Source organism: Notamacropus eugenii, chromosome 1 (genome assembly GCF_028372415.1).
Source record: "Notamacropus eugenii isolate mMacEug1 chromosome 1, mMacEug1.pri_v2, whole genome shotgun sequence".
Lineage (NCBI taxonomy): Eukaryota > Metazoa > Chordata > Mammalia > Diprotodontia > Macropodidae > Notamacropus > Notamacropus eugenii.
The window spans coordinates 583168286-583189698 of record NC_092872.1 but is presented as its reverse complement, the minus strand read 5'-3'; the positions used below and the strand labels follow the sequence as shown (position 1 = coordinate 583189698).

At 36.6% G+C, this 21413-nt stretch overlaps 1 protein-coding gene across 1 annotated transcript; it reads right to left on the bottom strand.

Moving 5' to 3' along the window:
- Positions 1-4046: 4046 nt before the first annotated feature.
- Positions 4047-14564, bottom strand: LOC140520500 (short-chain dehydrogenase/reductase family 9C member 7-like). Its single transcript, XM_072634450.1, has 4 exons — positions 13982-14564; positions 12810-12962; positions 10350-10480; positions 4047-4618 (listed from the first exon to the last, which is right to left on the bottom strand). The coding sequence occupies exons 1-4, from the start codon at positions 14385-14387 to the stop codon at positions 4295-4297; spliced, it is 1014 nt and encodes a 337-aa protein (XP_072490551.1). The 5' UTR covers positions 14388-14564; the 3' UTR covers positions 4047-4294.
- Between the last annotated feature and the right edge of the window lie 6849 nt (positions 14565-21413).

Here is a 21413-nt window from a genome sequence, read left to right as displayed (position 1 = left end):
ATTCAGTAAGACAGGACAATTAACAAAGTAATGTTGGTCAGGCCTTGGGATTCCAGCTGGGTAAACACATGTCTCAGTGATAAAGAAGGAAATCCCACCACTAGTGAGTGGCAGGCTTCCTGCCCTAAACAGATAACTGACATAGGAAAGGGTAAACAAAGTTCAATAGAAATTACGACCTAGGTTAAAGGTCTCCTAAGGAGGGTAGAGTCAGCCTTGGCTGGCTTTTGCTGACATAGGAAGAGGCACCCTCTGAGTTTGCTTCAGAGAGAACAAAGAGGTTATTCCAAAATTTTATATTAAACATTATCAGTATATACCACAATAATCCTGCTGTCATTATCCTCATTTTACAGTTGAAGAAACTGGGGCAAGCAGATTTAATAACTTGCCCTAGGTCACACAACAAGTAAATGCCTAAGGCTGGTTTTGAATTCAGGTCTTCTGACTCCAGGCCAGCACTCTATCCACTGAGCCATTGAGCTGCCTCTTTTATTTCTATACACACTGTCTCTAAAGATATAAGCTTATCTGCACCATGAGGGAAAAGTCCACATAAAGACGTTTCCCACACCACAGAAATCATAGGTTTATGGCAAAGGTTCTTAAACTGGACTTAGTGGACCTCTAGGGTGGCCTGTGGATAGAAAAACAGAAATTAAATCTTCATTTTCATGAACAATTAACTCAGATTCTTAACCTTTACTATGTTTAGTATGCCTTTGACAGTTGTTAATATTTAATATAAATTTTAGACTTTAATAAGGGCCAAAGTCTGAATTAAGAAGAGTCTGGACCTAATAGTCTCCTTTGTTTAGACGATGCCTACACCTTGGGTTGTGAATAAACAATTTCAAAGGCCTGTTGAGGACAGGATGTCTACAGTCTGGGTGATGGGACTTTTCCTTACCTTGAATCACAAAGGCATGATGCGGAAGGAAGATGCCCATAGCCTGGGATCACAAAACCCAATTACAATGTGTTTACAATGTGAGAACTCCTTTCTCATGGCAAAATGTACTTAAGACGGTCAATTTCTGTACTAAGTCAGCCAGTTCTGATCCTGGCTCCATAGCGCTATGTAACTGTTATCTTTATGGGGAATTGCTTAATTAATTAAATCATAAAATGTATGCATTTAGCCTGTTGCCTTTTGTCTAACCAAGTTTTCAGGTCAACACAGTTTAATGTAGAAACTAGCAGATTCCTTCTCAGAATAATGTTTTTAAGTGCATAAAATAAAATACCTAGGATTACAAAGGAAATCAATTCTATTAAAAATAAACTTAAAAAAAGGTTCACAATATGTTTTGCATGATTGCACATGTATAACCCATATAAGGGAGGGGGAGGGGAGAGGGAAAGGAGGGAGAGAACTTTGAAGTCAAAATTTTAAAAAATGAATGTTAAAAATTGTTTTTACATGCACTTGGGAAAAATAAAATACTGCCTAACACCCTCCCCCATCCACACTAAAACCAAGTTCACAGCCCCCAGGTTAAGAACCCTTTCTCTAAATAAAAGTAAGCATTTCTAAATATTAAATAAGTGTGGCTTCACAAGACTTCCAAAAGAGTCCAAAGTACAAAAAATGTTAAGAACTTCTGAGGTCTACACTTGTGTAAAAAAAAAAAAAAGACTGGGGAGGATTCTGGGAAGGTGGTGGAGGTCAGAAAATGCTGAGCTCTCAAGATTTTCCCCCACAAGGGTGAAAATAGCACTTAGGGTAAACAAAGTGTGGGTGGAGATAAATAAGAATAGGGGCACTTAATCTTCCTGGGACAATCTGAGAAGATCAGAAGAAAAATCCCAGGAAGGCGTTTGGTCCCAGTGAAAAGTAAACACCTGGAGACTAGGTTCCTCTTTAACCACAAGCCGCAAGCATTGGGGTTATTTGGTTTGGGAGGCTGCATTAGCCTCAGCTACAGGAGCTTTCATCCCTGGGAGTGAGGGGAGTCAGGCTTGTGAGCCCAGGAAGATTGAGGGAATCTCTGCTGATAGGGAACACCAACCAGACCCTGCGAGAAACATCCAGCAAGTGCCTGGTGAGTGTAGAAGCCAGGGGGCAGAATTCCAGACTAGAGGGGAGAAGTGAAGATCTGGGGCCAGAGGCACCATTTCCCATACCCCAGGGCTAGAGGTGATTACAAAAATTAAGCTATTACCACACACAAAAAAATGCACAGGTTAAGGAGAAAAGAATCCAATCACAGAAGGATATTATGGGTGCAGAGATGACCAGGGTTCATCTTCACAGGAGAATATTGAAGTAAGGAAACCTCCAAAGAGTAACATCAAATTGTCAACTGTCCAAAAAGAATTTTATAGATCTTAAAAAAAGACTTTAAAAATCAAATGACAGAGATGGAGGAAAAAACTAAAAAAAAACTAATAAAATACCCTGCAAAGTTAAGTATTATCCTGAATGAAAAAATAATAGACATTTGATAAACTCCCAGACTTTCAAGACTTTGTTAAAAAAAAAAATCCTGAACTTAATAGAATATTCGACATAAAAGAACCAAGAAAAATATGTTACATACTATAGACTAATTATAAGAGATTCGTAAGGACAGACTGTTTACCTTTTATATATGTAAAATGTATATTGAAGATTCTTGTTAATAATTGGATGGCTCATAAGAAAGATTGGGTTAAACCTGACTATGATATTAATTTTAAAAGTAAAACCATTTAGAAACAGCTAAAAAAGAGTAATTATTTTATACAAATGAGGTGCAAGAGGAAGATACACAGGAATCAAATGGGGGAGGAGGGCTGGTAGTTCTGGTAATCTACTTTCAATGGGAATGGATTTAAGAGGGAACAATATATATTTAAAAGAATATAAAGGTCTTATAAATTCAAAAGAAATCAAACAGTGGGAGCATACAGAGAGGGGAGAGGACAAGGGATCTTTAGAGGGAAGGGTGAGGGAATAGGTAAAAGGGAGGTATAGAAGGGTGTTTAGATTTATGGGAATGGGAGAATAGAGGAGCGATCCTTGCACAAACATTAAAACAAAGATCAGGAGTAGAATATGTTTGGGAAAGAATACGTCTATGCATGTATGTATATCTGTGTGTATATATCTATAGCTATAGAGAAACATATCCAAACTTTACTATAGCCTTCTAGGGGAGAGGGGGAGGAAAAAAAAAAGAACAAGGTAAAAAAAAGTGCACAGCAGAGAACAAAACTCACAAGGAAGCAAAGAAAAGATGGACATTTCTCAACACAACATATATTATTTATCATACAGGCTTTCTTGAAATGAAAATTTATCATTGCATTTTTTGAATCCTCTCATGTTCTACTGTGCATGTAATATGCTTTTTCCTTACTTTGTATTTAAGTTCCAATATTTAAGCTATCATATATTTTTGTTTCTTTTCTCTATTCTGTTTTTGTGTTTTGGCCCTTGAGTCTAAAATAAATTAAAAGAAAAAAACACCTAGTAAGCTCATGTAAAAATGAGCAAGTCGCTTAACTTCTTTCAGGCTCAGTTTCCTCATCTGTTAATGAAAGTGGATTAGAAGGGCTAAGGTCCTTTCCAATTTTATATCTATGATCATATGATGGTAAGAGTCTAGAAAATTGTGCTGAATAAAACATGAAGTTCAATAGAGATAAAAATATCAAATCTTGTACTCGAGTTCAATAAAACAATTTCAAAAGTCCCACCATGAGCTGTGGGAGGGAGCTGTAGAGTTAGCAGTTTTATAGAAAAGATCTAGGAATTTTGGTGGACTACCAGCTCCATGTGAATTCATATAGAGGCCTCCAAAGCTAATGCAATCTTTGGCCACACTAGGAAAAGCATGTCTTCCAGAAATATTCCAGGTGGTAATGCATTCTGTCCAAGTCAGACCAAATCTGAAGTCCTATGCTTTGTTCTGAGCACCATGTTTTAAGAGAGATATTGATAAGCCACACAAGGTCCAGAGAAGCAACCAGAATGGTGGATGGAGAGTAATAATCCATGACATACATTGAGTGAAGTTACTTGGCATGTAAGACTGGATAAAAAGAGGATCACATGACTATTTAGCACATTAAAAATTCATTTATTTTAATTAAATGGGTGGTCATAAGTTTATATTTCAAAATTTACACAAAATGCACTGCTAAGCTCTAAATAAATTGTAACAATTAAACAATTCAAAAGTATATTTTCAGGCATCTTGACTGTTAGATGTCATACAATATGATTTTTAGTATTTTTCTATTTTTGATAAATGAATATAATTACCATGGTATTTTTAATATTTCTTATTCTTCAAAGCTCTTTAAACTAATATGAAAGAATGAAATCTACTAGGGATGATGGTAAATAGCAAAAAGCATAGACCAAACATTTTTCCTTAAAAGTAGCAACCAAATATCTTCTTTTGGGCTGTGGATTCATTAATGCATCAAGTATAGCATCAATAACTTCTTTTGAGTCATGCTTTCCATCTCTTAGTTTTTTATTCATACGGTTAGTATAGAATTGTACGTATTCTTTACTATAGCTTGCTTTAGTTTCTTCATCAAATTTACTCCAGTATTTTTCTGCACTACAAAGTTCCAAAATATTAGTGGCAGGAAAATAGTTTCCTGGCTCAATGAGAGAAACCTGAAAGATAAAATTAGGAAATTCAGATTTTGTGAAGTTAGTTCAACATCAAATCATTCATCCATATCTTTCCTGCTATATGAAGGGATTGGACTCTTTTGAGAATAAACAAAAGTTTACTGCTTTTCTCAATACAATAGATTCTACTTTATGATACCATTTTTTTCCCAAATGTGTTACTGAGCAATGTGCAAATGAAGGATATACTAAAACTATGATAATGGTTTCAAATATGTAATCTGAAGCAAATGCATAGGAACAATGAGAAAGATTGGGAAAATGATCCCAGAGAGATAATTACTGGACTTTTCTAAAGACCACATTTTCAAATATCTGGCCAAGATAGCTGCATTAATAGAAGAAAATCCCCCCCCCCCAACTTCAATATATCTACTTCATCCAAAACTTGAAATTCACACCAGATGAAATAATTATGAAGAAATTCAATGAAAAACTGTAGTAAGTGACTTCTTCCAACTCGTAATTGTACAAAGGTCCCCCTAGAACTAGAATATTTTATATTATAAAAAAATTATAAAATTGAATAATCTTAAAAGACATAGGACCACTGATAAAGTATATGATCCACTTTCTGACAGAGAATGGACTAAATAGATAGATTTTGTTCAGTTTTTTAGTCATATCTGACTTGTCATCCAATTTGAGGTTTTCTTGGCAAAGATACTGGAAAAGTCTAGCTCATTTTTCAGATGAGGAAACTGAAGTAAACAGAGTTAGGTGACTCACTTAGGGTCACACAACTAATAAATGTCTGATACTAGATTTGAACTCAGGTCCTCCTAACTACTCAGATATACAGAATGAGACACATTTTTTGACGTAGTCGATATGAATATTTGTTTTGCTTGACTGTACATACAGCTGTTAAAATGATTGTGTTTTCATTTTTTCCAGTGAGGGAATTGGGAAGATAGAAAAAAAATACATGTGTAATCTTCTTTAAAAAAAATACAAATTTTTTATTAGTTTATTTATTTTTAGTTTTCAACATTCACTTCCATAAGTTTTAAATTTTCTCCCCTTCCCGCTGCCCTCCTCTCTCCCCAAAACAGCATGCAATCTGATATAGGCTCTACACATACGTTCCTATTAAACACATTTTCATATTTGTCATGCTGCATAGAAGAATTATAATGAATGGGAGAAACCATAAGAAAGAAAAAAGAGGGGGCAGAGCCAAGATGGCCGAATAGAAAGACACACAAATGTAGGCTCTCCCCACACAGCCCATAAAATATCTGTAGAGACGGACGCTCAACAAATTCTGGAGCAGCAGAAGTGGAGAACAACAGAGTGGAGATTTCAAGCCCAGGGTGACCTGAAAGGCCCACAGGAAACGTCAGTTGCACCAAACCAGAGCAGAACCCAGCCCAACCTTGGCCCCAAGGCTTGGCCCTGGTGGGGCAGAATCTCCAGTCACAGAATCTCCAGTCGCAGCAGCAGGTTCACAGATCCCTCAACCCACAGGCGCCAAAGGTCGGTGATGGGATTTTTTCAGCTGGCTAGAAAGGGAGAAGGGCCTTCCCATAGCTCCAGCCTCAGACAGCGGCCTGCTGCAGAGACCACATTGGGCAGGTGGCAGCAGTTCCTAACAGTCATACTGCTGCCCCCATCCATGGATGGAGCGTAAAAACCCCTGGGGGCACTGAGGAGCTGAATATTACCTCAGCCCTGTGTAGAGGCCCTGAGGGAATTGATTTTTATCTCACACTGAATGGCAGCCCTGCCCATCCAGCTTATCTGAAAATCAGCCCCCAGTGCTGACTTGGCAGAACTGGAGACTAGGTGGCTGTGGAAAGGTAACTGCTAGGATTCTGGGCACAAAAATCCTTCTCTGCGCCCGGACCAGTACATGCTTGATTGTGCCACCTTGGAGGAACTGAGATCTTACAGATTCCCAGAGTATACCCTTCTCTTGACAAAGAACCCAAAAGTCAAGTAACTGGTTGGGAAAATGCCCAAAAAAGGGAAAAAAAATAAGACTATAGAAGGTTACTTTCTTGGTGAACAGATATCTTCTCCCATCCTTTCTGATGAGGAAGAACAATCCTTACCATCAGGGAAAGACATAAAAGTCAAGGCTTCTGTATCCCAAACATCCAAAATAAATATTCAATGGTCTCAGGCCATGGAAGAGCTCAAAAAGGATTTTGAAAATCAAGTAAGAGGAGTGGAAGAAAAACTGGGAAGAGAAATGAGAGAGATGCAAGAAAAGCATGAAAAGCAGGTCAACACCTTTCTAAAGGAGACCCAAAAAATTGCTGAAGAAAATAACACTTTGAAAAATAGGCTAACTCAATTGGCAAAAGAGGTTCAAAAGGCCAATGAGGAGAAGAATGCTTTCAAAAGCAGAATTAGCCAAATGGAAAAGGAGATTCAAAAGCTCACTGAAGAAAATAGTTCTTTAAAAATTAGAATGGAAAAGAAGGAGGCAAATGACTTTATGAGAAACCAAGAAATCACAAAACAAAACCAAAAGAAGAAAAACAAAACAAAACAAAAAAGAAAATAGTGCATCTTTCTGCATTCTGACTCCATAGTTCTTTCTCTGGATGTAGATGGCATTTTCCCTCATGAATCCTTGGGAATTGTTTTAGGTCACTGCATTGCTGAGAAGGTCTAAGTGTATCAAAATCAATTATCATTCACTATTGCTGTTACTGTGTATAATGCGCTCCTGGTTCTGCTCACTTCACTTAGCATCAGTTCATTACAAGTCTTTCCCGGTTTTTCTGAAGTCTGCTTGCTCATCATTTCTTATAGCACAATAGTTTTCCATTACTTTCATATATCACAATTTGTTCAGCCATTGCCCAATTGATGGGTATCCCCTCCATTTCCAATTCTTGGCTACCACAAAAAGAACTGTTATAAATATTTTTGTACATGTGGGTCCTTCTCCCATTTTTATGATCTCTTTGGGATATAGCTGTAGAAGTGGTATTTCTGGGTCAAAGAGTAAAAACATACAAAACTTTAAAGCCACCCTGACAACCATGGCCAATAGGAAAGGGAGATGACAGCAAAGCCAATACCAGCGAAAACAACCAAGTTGGCAGATTCCCAAAGTGAATAGAGAAGGATGAGGGATTCTCATAGCCTCAAATTTTTATGTCCATAGCCATCAAGAGGAGAGGACATCTTTGAGAAAGCCCAGTGTGATCACGCAGGCCCAGCATATTCAGAAGCTCAAGGTAGGGACCTTGCAAGTCCTGGGAAGTAGTAGCCATCAGTATGGTAGGCCTATGCTCAGATTTGGGTGTCTCAGGTATCATTGGCCCCAAAGCTTCTTGTACTCCGTCTTGAGATGCCAAAATGAACCATAAAGATACAGCACTCTGCATCTCAAAAATTCAGGTCGGCTCTAATCTCAGGGAGAAGAGATTAGTGCAGCACCCAAGACAACCCTAGGCAAGGCCAAACGAGGCCAAAGCCATCATTCTAAATAATAGCAGGAGATGGATTCTGGTCCTATCACAAAGCCCCAGTTCAGGAACTAAAGATGGAGAAATAAGAAAACCAAAGAAGACACAAACTAGTACCAAAAATATTGTACTAGAGATAATCCCAAAAGGAGAATGTAATTTCAACACAAATGCAACCAGGTACTTGACTGACTCTAGATTGCCACAAGGACTATATGAATATCTAGAAGATGTAAAGCATGTGCTGAAAAAAAAGAAACAAAATCTCTGCAGAAGAAGATTGATAGAATAATAGAAAAAGAGGTAAACTTTTACCAAGTAATGGACTCCTTGAAAACTAGAATAGACTAAATAAATGAACATGAGATAACAAGGGCAGTGATAATACATTCTAAGCACTTAAATACTTATTAGTTGACTTGATGGAGATGCAAAAAGAGGGAGAAAGTGCATCAATAAAACACTTTAAAACATAGATAAGAAAGCAAAAAGAGAATTTTGTTAATGCTTTGTTAAATTTCATATATACCGTTTTCAAGTGAACTATATATAAATTCTTCTTTCATAAGCAAACTCTACACTGTCTTCTTCTCATTAGTTCCTTGTCCTCTTATCATATCACCAGTTGTGCCCTGCCAAGGCTTAGATCACTCTTACCATTTACACTGTTTTTAATTACTACACACTGGCAGCTGAACAGAAGGAGAGAAAATCAATCATTTTGAATCAGATTTCTGCTACCCAAACTAACTGGGCTACATTTCCCTTATCACCTCATTATCTGCACTCTGCATAGAAGCTCTTCCAAGCCTTTTCTTCCTCAAACCCTTCTAGGACTTCTCCCACCTGGACTTCTCAGCTGAGAAGCTTACCTTACCTTTAAAATATTAAAGAAAAATAAATGAAGTCATTAACCATAAGTTCCCTCTTCTCTACTCTTCCTCATCTCATATCTCTCAGATGCCTAAAAAACTTTATCATTACTAGGGCAGTTAGAAGGATTCTACATAGAAAGAAGGTGTGGGAATGATTCAAGTATATTGGGTGATAGAAAAAAATGGATAAACAAGAAAGAGAGATCCCTAGGAAAAGGGGAAAGGGAATAAGAATGGAAAGTTCTACCTCATATAAAAGGGGTGCACAAGGCAAAACTTTTACAGTGAAGGAGAAAATGATAGGTCAGGATGGGCAAAGTTTGAACCACACATTTAATTTTTTTCAAAGAGGGAAGGTGATAGATCAATAGATAGATGGACAGACAAACAGAAGGACATTCAGTTGGTAATAGAAATTAAAAAAGATTAAGATATTGATCACAGGAAGATCCCTTTTGATTATTCTAGGAGTATGAATGAGGTGAGTGATCAAAGATGGAATTAAGCAGTTATTAGGTAATTATTGTTCTGTTTGTTGAAATAGAATATTAAATCTAAATTTATAATTTAATATATTGTGACCATTTTTTTCTTTTTCAAGATGATTATAAATCAAATGGTATTGGGTTTGTGAGAGTTGTTGGAGGACAGTGGTGGACTATGTCAATTTGAATATTTTTCTGAATTAGAGATGCTTAGATTTAGAATGATGTTAAGTTAGTCAAAGTGTTTCTGGCAGACTTGTGACCAAAAGACAGAGTATTCATATATTTTCTTTAACATTAATGTCCTTTATAGATTATTTCTTCCATGCCAGGAATATCCAACTAGAAATTAATGCAGACCATAGTTACCGACATTAACACGGTATATTGAAACACAAGACATGTTGATTAGATTAATTCTGTGTTGTAAGAATAGAAGTCACACCTTTTTTGTGACTCTCTTTATTAGGGACAATCAGGAAGGCCTTAATGCATTACTTTTGCATGTTAGAAGATACTTCTAAAACACTGAATAGGAAAAACTGATAGGAAGATTTTTCACCATTACCCAAGATTTGTCTGTGTTCCTACTTTCTAAATAGTTCCATACAATAATTCAACCTGAAGAAGAATGCAGTTAAACAGGTGTTAGTTCTATGAGTCAATGTGGGTTCACAATTGATAGGGTGAAATGTTTTATATGTATTGACCCTAACCCTTTGGTGTAGGACACCTAAACGTTGGGGGGAGGGGAGGGCATGACATCCAATTGCTTCTTCTCCCTAGTTTACATTCCAGACTAATTTTCCCATGTAGATAGAAAAGCTGTCCATTTCTGAAGTAGAGGTGCTCGGGAATGTTGGAGAATAGTCATTTTAATTGTGAGATTATTTTAATGGGTAGAAAAATTCATAAGATAACTTACCTTCACTCCAAATTTCTTTAGTTCAATCCTTAAGATATCACCAAATTTTTCCAAAGCAATTTTTGATAAAGAATAAGAGGCAGTTCCTAATCCTGCATATGCAGTTACACTGGACATGAAGACTAAACGCCCTAAAAGAAAGAAAGCTCATATCTATTATATTCAAATCTACAAATTTACACACTACCTTGCTCATTGTGCATAACTTAAAAGAGATATACAACATGTACCAGCCCTTCAGAAGCTTATGATACATCTAGAATAATAAGATTATTAATAAAAGTTATTTATATCTTTCATTAGATAAATAAAAGATATATATATATACATATATATGTATATAGACATATATACATATATATGATTCAAGTGGAGAATAATTTAGAAAGATATATAGTAAGGGTTAAAGAGTTTAAGACAGACAAATTCTTCCTTATCTTTCTATCACTGTATCCCCAATGTTCAGCCTATCTTCAGACTCAGGACCAATTCATTTTATCTTGGTGCAGAAAATTGTTCATATATTCAATTGACATTTATGAGTTATGCCCTACACTATGGGAAATCTATTATCTAGGGATTGCTTATAAGAACTGTATCATGACATCATATTTGGGCTTCTGTTACTTAGAGAAGAGGATGTAGGTGAGACTACCTGTATGTATTCTCCTATACTTTGCAGGTCCAAGCTGACATCTTATGGACTGCCTGGCAGTAGCAAAAGCAAAGGATAATGGGGCACAGGGAATTTGAAGGATACCTATGGTTGGGGTGCTGTAAAAGTGTATCCAAATTTTTCTGTGCTGTTATGTTAAAGACCAAGATATTAGAATCCTACCATCAAAGAAATTCTGGGAAACAAAATGTCCATTCTGGCATTTTTTTTTCAAGATTTATTGCCAATCACATTAATTAAAGTGCTCATTGGATTTGGAGATAGCATCAGAATAAAGAAAAAAATATATTTTAATTGTTCTATTAACACAAATGATTTGATTAGAAAGGTCAGGGGTGACAAATTGCTCATGGCTTGGCTGATGGTAATAAGTTGTATTTGGGTTTCATATTACATTTAGATAGTTTCACATAATCTGTTATATAATTTATTTATTGTTTGCCTTTTGACTTCCAAGGGGATTTGAAGCAGTCTGCAATGTTATAAAGTCTAAAGTCTACAAGTCTACATAATAGGAAATAGTCTAATTATGGATTTAAATAAAAGAGACCATCTGTAAAGGAGCAGAGGGAATAGATACTTCTTCTTGTACAGTCATTTCAGTCTTGTCTAACTCTTTGTGACCCTATTTGGGGTGTTCTTGGCAAAGATACTCAAGTGATTTGCCATTTCCTTCTCCAGATAATTTTACAGATGAGGAAACTGAGGCAGTCAGGGTTAAATGACTTACCCATGATCACATAGCTAGGAAGTGTCTGGGGTCAGATTTGAACTCAGGAGGATGAGTTTCTTGACTCCAAGCTTGGCACTTTTCCCACTATACCACCCATGTGCCCTGTAGATACTACAAGGTATTAGAGATGAACTAATTAGAAGTAGGGACCCACATTTCTTCCTGATAAGTAAGGAATCCAGCTGTTTATTTAGATTATTTTGAGTTAGACACAAAACAAAACAAAACAGCAACAGCCAGGAACAATGTTATTCTCTGAAAATAAGATGTTCATCTTCCTATTTCCTGAAGTAAGAAGATATATATCTAATTCTCTAAATAGTTGTGTCAAAGGGTTTACTGCAGTAACAAATTAGAAAAAAAAGTTTTCCTTCACACAACTTAAGAATGTTCTTGCTTTTCCCACAAAACCATTGCATAATCTTTGCAGTTTTTATTAGAATACAGTACAAACCAGAGTTCCTTATGCATGCTTGCTGAATATATAATGCAGTGGTGGGGAACCTGCTGCCTTGTGTCCCCATGTGGCCCTCTACATCCTCAAGGGTGGCCTTTTAACTGAATCCAAACTTCACAGAACAACAACAACAACAAAAAAAACCAACAACAAAAACCCCCCAAACTTCTGTGAAGTTTGGATCCAGTCAAAGGGCTACACACGTGACCTCCAGGCTGCAAGTTCCCTCTCTCTGATACATTTTGTGAGTCTAATATTCATTTATTCATGTGATCAGGAGATAAGAAGCCAGATTGACTAGTTAATCCTTAACATTCATTGACACCATTTGTCACACATTTTTACGAACAGAAGTTTATCCAGGCTAAGATGTGAAAAGAAGTATTTTGTTTTAATGATAAAATAACTGTTGAGTTATCATTTATATTTCTTGGTCTGAAAGAGTAAGGTCAAACATGGAATCTTGGAGGCTTAAATTATTGACAATTTGCTTTTCCCACAGTATGGAATGTAAGTATTTGAAATTGACCTCTAGATCATCCGAAGCCCTGACTTGGATCCATTATTTGACAATAGTGAAAATGTTAGACTCACCTTGAGTCTTCTTTATAAGAGGAAGAAGTTTTAAAGTTGTCCTGACACTCCCCAAGACATTAACATCTATAACATTTTTTAATTCATCAAAAGGTATCCATTCCATTTTTCCACACAATGCTAGGCCTGCATTGTTTACTAGACCCCAGAGACCTAGAAGCAAATAATAAGTTTTAGAATATCAGTTATTACAGGAATGATTAAAGAAGTGAACCACTGTCTATCAAAACAACACTATTAGCCATATTATGATCCTCTTGTGAAAAGTTATGCTTTTCCACCTTGTTTTTACTTGTTTTTGAAGGAGAGGTCACATGATTTGAGAAAATTAAAATTATTCTATATCATTTGATAATTGAATTTATTCTTTAATTAACCTTATTCTATATTATGACCCCATTTTGTATAATTGTTCAAGCCAATTTCTCAGTCTCTGAGTTAAGTTCAGGAACATCACTTTTTCTCTTGGCAAAGATGATGGAGTGGTTGGCCTTTTCCTTCTCCAGTTTATTTACAAAGGAGGAAATGTAAGCAAGCAGAGTTAAGTGATTTGCCCAGGGTCACACAGCTTGTTAGTATCTGAGATCGGATTTGAACACAGGTCTTCCTGAACCCAAGGCTGAGTACTCGATCTGCTGAGTCACCTAGCTGCCTTTTAGGCATCAGGGAGTCTGCTAACTCAGGTCTGCTAACAAGACCTGCAAGACTCTGATAGATCTCATAAAATAACTAACATTCATGTTAGAGAAAAGTGATCACTAGCCCCACATGGATATGCTAGCCTGCTTTCTTTAAAATAACCAGTCATGTTGTCTCCACCCCCATGATACTGAATAGAAAAGAATCTGCAGATGGCAGGCACCAGAAGTAAGAGGAATTGGGAAAAGCTTCCTGTAGAAGGTAGGCTTTTTGCTGCAACCTGAAGGAAGCAAAACATTCTATGCACAGGGGAGAACCAGTGAAAATGCTGAAAGTAAGGGGATGTTATTAGACAAAAACTAATAATTCAATCAATCAGCGAACATTTAATTGTCACTTAATTGCTCTGTGCTTCAGTTTTCTCATCTGTGAGAAAACTAGTACTCACTTTGTGAGGTTAGGTATCAGTTTCAGGGTGTCCTGGGGATGTGGAATAGCTGGGGGTCTGTTCTAAAGGAAGGAAAATACTTTACCCTTTTCAGGCAGATTCTTCAGGAGGAAGTCCTTGGCATTGGCCACATCTTGATCCTGAGTGACATCGAGTTTGAAAACATGCAGACGGCAGCTAGTTCCTGCTTCCTGCCTCAGACGTTGTGCTCCTTCCCCATCTGGAAAGAGGCAAGTAGCAAACACGGTGAAGCCAAGGTGAAATAATCTCAAGGCCAGTGAATGCCCAAAGCCAGTATCACAGCCAGTGATGAGCACTGCTTTGCCAGTCAGATCAAGTCTTTTCTGATGAGATGCGACAAAGAATGCAGTTTTTTTCCAGACTAGCAGTAGTAATCCCAGGAGAGCTGCCAAGAACAGGTAAACCCAGCCATACTTTAGCCCTAATGCTAGAGGGACAGCAAAGAGGAAGAAATTGGGGATTCCAAACATAGCCTGACTTCTCTCCTTAAGATGTATTACAACAAAGAGAAATACACTTTCCTTACACAATTTATTACTAATGCTCAATGCCAGCTAGAAGGCCAGAGTAAGCCACGGGAAATCTCTTTCCCTAAACCCTCCTTACACTGGAGTGGTTGCTCTGGGTTGTGGAGTGGAACAGCTATGTTGCAAATAAATAGACAGTGGAGATAAATCGAAGTGCAATCAGCTGACTTGCTGCAGTCACAAGTAGTAAATAATTTGACCACATTTCTCTAGACCTTCTCCTGGTATTGTTCATAACTTGGCACAAACAAGGGAGAAGAATAAATGGAATCGGGAGAGATGAGATGGATAAAAACAGCAATAATGCTCACAGAATGAAAAAGCAAGAGAACTCTAAAAAATGAATGGAGGTAGTGTGGAAGAATGTTGGTTTTGATGTTAGAGGAAATAGGTTCAAATTTTGACTCTGTAACCTATCTGACTTAGGACAAATCACTTCAACTTTCCTTTTTTCAGAAATGAGGGGTTTGGACTAGGTAATATCTAAGACCTCTTCCAGATTTAAATCTATAATACTAAATAATACTTCCTTCTCACAAAAAGGTAAACTCAGTCCATTTACTGACACTTAAAGTCAAGCTCCACTTGTAAAAAACCATGGAATTTTGACAAATATTTACGACATTAAAAAGTGACAGATGAAATAAATGGTGAATGGTTTTATAAGATCTTTCTTTAACCTATTAATGGATATTCACACACATACACACGGATTAATTATCAAGACATTTTTCAAGTGTATTAAAACATGCTAGATTCTCTGCTTCTTCCTGGGGTAGTTTAAAAAAAATCAACTTGTTTCGTTCTTTCTTCATATTAGGTTCAAGAGAATTATATCTCACAGATTGTCTTTCTACAGCCTTATTACTCTTAATGTAAATAGACTTGTAAAACATATATGCTAACAAACTATAATTTCTTTAGTGTAGGAATACCTTCTCTAAGATAAATCACCTGTATGTTAGGTGTGTATATTTGTTGCCTCTGGCAATAATATGAATGTCCACATGGGCTGACTAAATGCAGTTCACAGTGAAGCTTTGATAAATATCTCAGGAATCTTGTCCACCCCTCTCCAAGAGATTGACTCCTTAGAAAGGACTGGTTTCTGTGCTCTATTCAGAGAGGGGGTACCTGTTGAGAATTGTATTTTTCTGTTTTGCTTCAATATTTCTAGTCTAAGGAAATGATTTTTTCTTTTCAAGACACTTTCCTGGCTTCTATCCCCAAACTTACTTCTGAAGACTTCCCACCTAATGCTAGTAATAAAAAATAAATTATAAATATAATTAATAAATAGTTAATAGCAAGTAAATTCATTTCTCCAAGTAGACAGGCAACAGAAATAAGAGAAGTAATACTAGACAATATACTAGACCATACATAGAGTGAATGAGCTCTCTCACTGGAAGTAAGATATTTCAATTTGCCCAAGAGAGAGATATCTCATTCTTACTCGGGAAAATTCCCTGAAGTTTCTAGGGAGGAAAGCTGGAAATCAGGGACATGCATCCAGAAAAAGAGATAGATGAAGAGAAATATGTATATACTGCTGAGGTATATACATATATATATATTTTTTATTTCAGCACTCATTTTTAAATTTTTGAGTTCCAAAATTCTCTCCCTCCTTCTAGCCCATCCTCCACCCATTGAGAGAGTTAAGTAATAAGATATCAATTATACATGTGAAGTTATATAAAAATTATTTCCTTATTAGTCATGTTGCAAAAAAAGCAAGAAAAATAAAATAAGTGAAAAAAGTATGCTTCCATCTGCTCCTAGAATGCTCCTTCTCTCTCTGGATGTGGGTAGCATTTTTCATCTTTAGTCTTTTGGAATTGTCTTTCACAGTGATCATCATTACAGATCACTGTTACCTGGTTCTGCTCACTTCACTTTGCCTCAGTTCATATAAAACGTCCCAAGTTTTTTGGAAACTATCCCCCTCATTATTTCTTATAGCATGATAATATTTCATCATAATCATAAATCACAACTTCTTCAACCGTTCTCCAATGGATGGACATCCCGTTGATTTCCAATTCTTTGTCACCACAGAAAGAACTGCTAGAAACATTTTTGTACACATCAATTCCTTTCCTTTTTCTTTGATCTCCTGGGAATACAGGTCTGCTAGTAGTATTGCTGGGTCAAAGGATATATGATAGTTTTATAGTCCTTCGGGCTTAGTTCCAGATTGTCTCCAGGGTTGGAGGAGTTCACAACTCCACCAATGCTGCTTTAGTGACTCTGTTTTTCCTCTCCAGCATTTATCATTTTGCTTTTTTGGTCATGTTAGTCAATCTGGTAGGTGTCAGGTGGTACCTCAGAGTTGTTTTAATGTGCATTTCTCTAATCAATAGTGATTTAGACCACTTTTAATATGATTATTGATAGCTTTGAAAACAGGGATGTGTTGAGGAGTCAACTTACCCATATATCTATATATTTTTATATATGTATGTATACATATATATGCCTTTATATATGTGCATATATATGTATATGTATATATATATAGAGAGAGAGAGATCTATATAGATATATATATCTGCCTTCCAAAATCTCTCTCTTTGTGTCTGTCTGTCTCTCTCTGTCTGTGTCTCTGTCTGTTGCTCTGTCTCTTTGTCTCTGTCTCACTCTCTCTCAGTTGACTGTAGTACCACATGTATCCTTTCTAAAAGCAATAAGAAAGAAAAATGTGTCACCTCTCAATAGCTGTCATAGGCATGAAGCATCAAGTCATTCTCTCACTAAACAGGACAGGCTTGTGCAGATGCTAAGGCTTAAAACCTGAGTTACAACGAACCTAGTAGTTTACTCTTAGAAATGCCTGAGTCTCAGGAAAGCTGACTGACTTTCCCTTGCTCACAAAGTTAATAAGTGTCAGAAATAGAATATGAACTGCTAACTGCAGTACTAGGGAAGGGAGGAAGTAAAGAAAAACATCATATGCGGACAAATTTACAAATATTATCTGATTTGAGCCTCACAGCAACCCTGAGAGGAGAGGGCTACAGCTGAGGAAACTGAGGCAAACAGAAGTTACATAACTTGCCCAGGGTCTCACAACTAGTAATTTTGTGCTAGCAGAGACCTATAAGGTTTTAACACTTGTCTAAAAGTTTATCTACCAGTTTCCTTTCTTTGCAATAAAACTTTAGGTCACCCCTAATACCAGTTCACACACACACATGCACACACACACACACTCACACACACACATATGCTTATGTGTGCTGTGATTAAAAGTTTCCCCCCACTTCCAGTTTCAATGATGAACGATAGCATTTTAAGGTTAGGAGTCCTTGTGAGCGCAGAGTAATAGTATCTTCATAGGATTTAGAAGGGAAAGAGACTTTAGATGTTATCTAGTCCAGGGGTGTGGAACCTGAAGCCTAAAGGTTAACATGAGACCTTCTAGTCCTAAGATGTGGCCTTTTGACTGAGTCCAAATTTTACAGAACAAGTCTGTGAAGTTTGAATTCAGTTAAAGGACCACACTTGAGGACCTAGAGGCCCACAGATGGCCTCCAGGTCAAAATTCTCCACCCCTAATCTAGTCCAATCTTTTCATTTTCCAGAGGAGGAAAATGAGGTTATCAAGAAGTGAAGTCACAGGTCTGAAGTTCACTTGTTCAAGGTTCCCCCTCCCCATTTTACAGATGAACGAATTGGGAACAAAAAGAGTTAAATTGTCAGAGTAAGTGTCAGAGCTGGGACTAAAACCTAAGCCTTTTTGCTTAAAGCCCAATGCATTTCCTATTATACCATCCTAAAATTTGTAGCCTGATAACCTCGTTTGGAGACATTTTCAGGCAGAGATGCATGTCCTAAAATAATCCTCATATGCAACACTGTCAATTTATTTATTTTTTCCTTAGGAACTGTTCCTCTGCACTGCATATTTACCATTTTCTATATTTAATCCAGTAGGAAGCTAGGTGGTGCAGAGCCTAGAGAACCAGTTCTGGTATCAGAAAGATCTGAGTTTAAATCTGGCCTCAGACACTTACTACCTACGTGGCCCCAGGCAAGTCATTCAACCCCTGTTTGCTTAATTTGCTTACATTCTTATGTAAAATGGGGATACAAGGAAGAAGGAAATGACAAACTGCTCCAGTATATTTACCATAAAAACCCCATAGACAAAGGTCACATAAAGTCGGAAAAGACTGATTGATTGAATGACAACAGATACTTATTATGGGTCCAAGGCTACTTAGTTCAGATGAACTAAATTCTAATCTAGAATTCCCATCTAATTGCCCGGACTAGGAGGAAATAGAGGAGCATAGGTGCACATCTAGCTATCTTGTACTACCGATCCTCATTTTACCTTAGGGGAAGTAACTGGTTCTAGGACATTCCACAGCCACAGGTATGTTCACTCCTCAGAATTCTGTTATGAAAAACCTAAGGATTAATGATAAAAATGCCTTTAAAAAAAAACAAAACTAGATTCTCACTGGCATAGGGAGCTATTTTGGGGGAATTCCATCTTCTGGAAGACATCAACACCTACTTTCCAACATATAATCTTAGAGAGTGGCCTGGGACTCTTACTTGCCTAGAGTCACAAATCTAGTGAGCAACAGAAGCTACACTTGAACTCAGGACTTTGGGAACCTAAGGCCTTATGCCATGTTCCCTCTTAAAGTTTATTCATATGAGCACATAACATGAATGATTTCATCATATTATTATACAGTTGTGTCCAACTCTCTGTGATCCCATTTGGGATTTTCTTGGTAAAGGTACTGGAGTGGTTTGCCATCTCCTTCTCCAGCTCATTTTACAGATAAGGAAACTGAGGCAAACAAAAAGGGTTAAATGATTTACTCAGGGTCACACAGCTAGTAAGTGTCTGGGGTCAGATCTGAGCTCAGGTCTCACTGATTCCAGGCCCCATGCTCTATCCACTGCCCCATAAATGCAAACCATTGACCCCAGCTTTCACAATACATTCTTATCATTATGATGGTTTTGTAATTTGTTATAAAGCCATTGTCTGATAACTGTGTGCTCTGTCCATTCTGTCTATATCTCTCCATTAAAGGGCCATTTGTATTTAGCCAAAGCTATTTTTCCCTTTTCTTTCAAATTTAAATGCTCTTCAATGTTTTCAATAGGAATGGGTGCTGTATTTTGTCAAAAGCTTTTTCTACATCTATTAAGATAATCATATGGTTTCTGTTAGTTTTCTTGTTGATATGATCAATTATGCTAATAGTTTTCTTAATATTGAACCAGCCCTGCATTCCTGGTATAAATCCTACCTGATCAAAGTGTATTATTCTCTTGACAAATTGCTGTAATCTTTTTGCTAATGTCTTATTTAAAACTTTTTGCATCTATATTCATTAGGAAAATTTATCTATAATTTTCTTTTTCTGTTTTGGCTCTTCCTGTTTTAGGTATGAGCACCATATTTGAATCATAAAAAGAATTTGGTAGAACTCTTTCTTCACCAATTTTACCAAATAGTCTATATAGTATTGGAATTAACTGTTCTTCAAATGTGTGATAGAATTCACTTGTGAATCCAACTGGCTCTGAAGATTTTTCCCTCGGGAGTTCATAGAAAGCTTGTTCAATTTCCTTTTCTAAGATGCGGTTATTTAAGCATTCTACTTCCTCTTCTGTTAATCTGGGCAAATTACATATTTTAAAATATTCATCCATTTCACTTAGATTGTCAAATTCATGGGCATATAGTTGAGCAAAGTAATTTCTAATTATTGATTTAATTTCCTCTTCATTGGAGGTGAGTTCACCCTTTTCTTTTTTGATATTGGTAATTTTGTTTTCTTCTTTTAGAATCAGATTGACCAAAGGTTTATCAATTTTGTCATCTTTTTTTTCATAAAACCAGCTCTTAGTTTTGTTTATTAGTTCAATTGTTTTCTTAATTTCAATTTTATTAATCTCTCCTTTGGTTTTCAGTAGTGCTAATTTGGTATTCCATTGTGGATTTTCAATTTGTTCTTTTTCTACCTTTTTCTGTTGCATGCCCAATTCATTGATCTCTTCTTTCTCTATTTTACTCATGTAAGCATTGAGAAACATAAAATCTCCCCTGAGAACTGCTTTTGCTGAATCCCATAAATTTTGGTAGGTTGTCTCATTATTGTCATTCTTTTGAATGAAATTATTGATTGTCTCTATGATTTGTTGTTCGACCCACTCATTCTTTAGGATTAGATTATTTAGTTTCCAATTAATTTTTGGTCTATCTTTCCATGACCCTTTATTACATATAATTTTTACTGCATCATGATCTGAAAAGGATGCATTGACTGTCTCTTCTTTTTCTGTACTAGATTGTGGTTTTGGGGTTTTTTTTTGTATCTGAAGGACTTTGTGGAAGAACTCAGGTGAGTTCCTGCTATCACTCCACCATCTTGGCTCCACCCCCAGAGATGAGTCTTAAAGACAGGTCTTTTTAAATCCAAGCCTAAGCACTCTGTCCACTACTCCATCCTGGGCATTGTAATTTCTGTATTTAGAAATGACTTATATAATCAGGGCAGCTTGGCAAAAGAAAAAGTTTGTATCTTCCTTGATGTCACTGGGAGGCCTATATGATGATTGCTCAATGGGAGGGTCTTCCCATAACTATATCCTTATCAGAGGAGACCATCACTTCTAGGAATTTTCACCAAAAACTAACAGATGTTCATATGATATGAAGTTTGATAAGTTGTACAAACAACATAGCTCCTAGTTGAAAGTGAAGCACCCATAACGTGTTTCTTGTTTTAATTATTAATCTCCCAGAAAAGCATATTAGGAGTAATGAGTTAGAGTTTCATGTTTAAATATTCACCACTGCATGCTTGTGAATCTTTATTCTAAGAATTTCTTTTGTAGTAGAGCAAATAACCAGCTGTCCTATACTTGGTATCTACTACTTTGTACAAATAGCAATTTTTCTAGGACTCTGTAAATTCTTTTAGGAGAGAG

What these genes read in the sequence shown, in the direction of transcription:
- LOC140520500 (XM_072634450.1), bottom strand. Translation starts at nt 14,387, where the DNA reads ATGTTTGGAATCCCCAATTTCTTCCTCTTTGCTGTCCCTCTAGCATTA. An exon ending in GAAGAATCTGCCTGAAAAGG is followed by an intron (nt 12,963 to 13,981) that starts GTAAAGTATTTT and finishes ATTTGCTTCTAG; the next exon opens with GTCTCTGGGGTCTAGTAAAC. An exon ending in TCTTATAAAGAAGACTCAAG is followed by an intron (nt 10,481 to 12,809) that starts GTGAGTCTAACA and finishes TCTTTCTTTTAG; the next exon opens with GGCGTTTAGTCTTCATGTCC.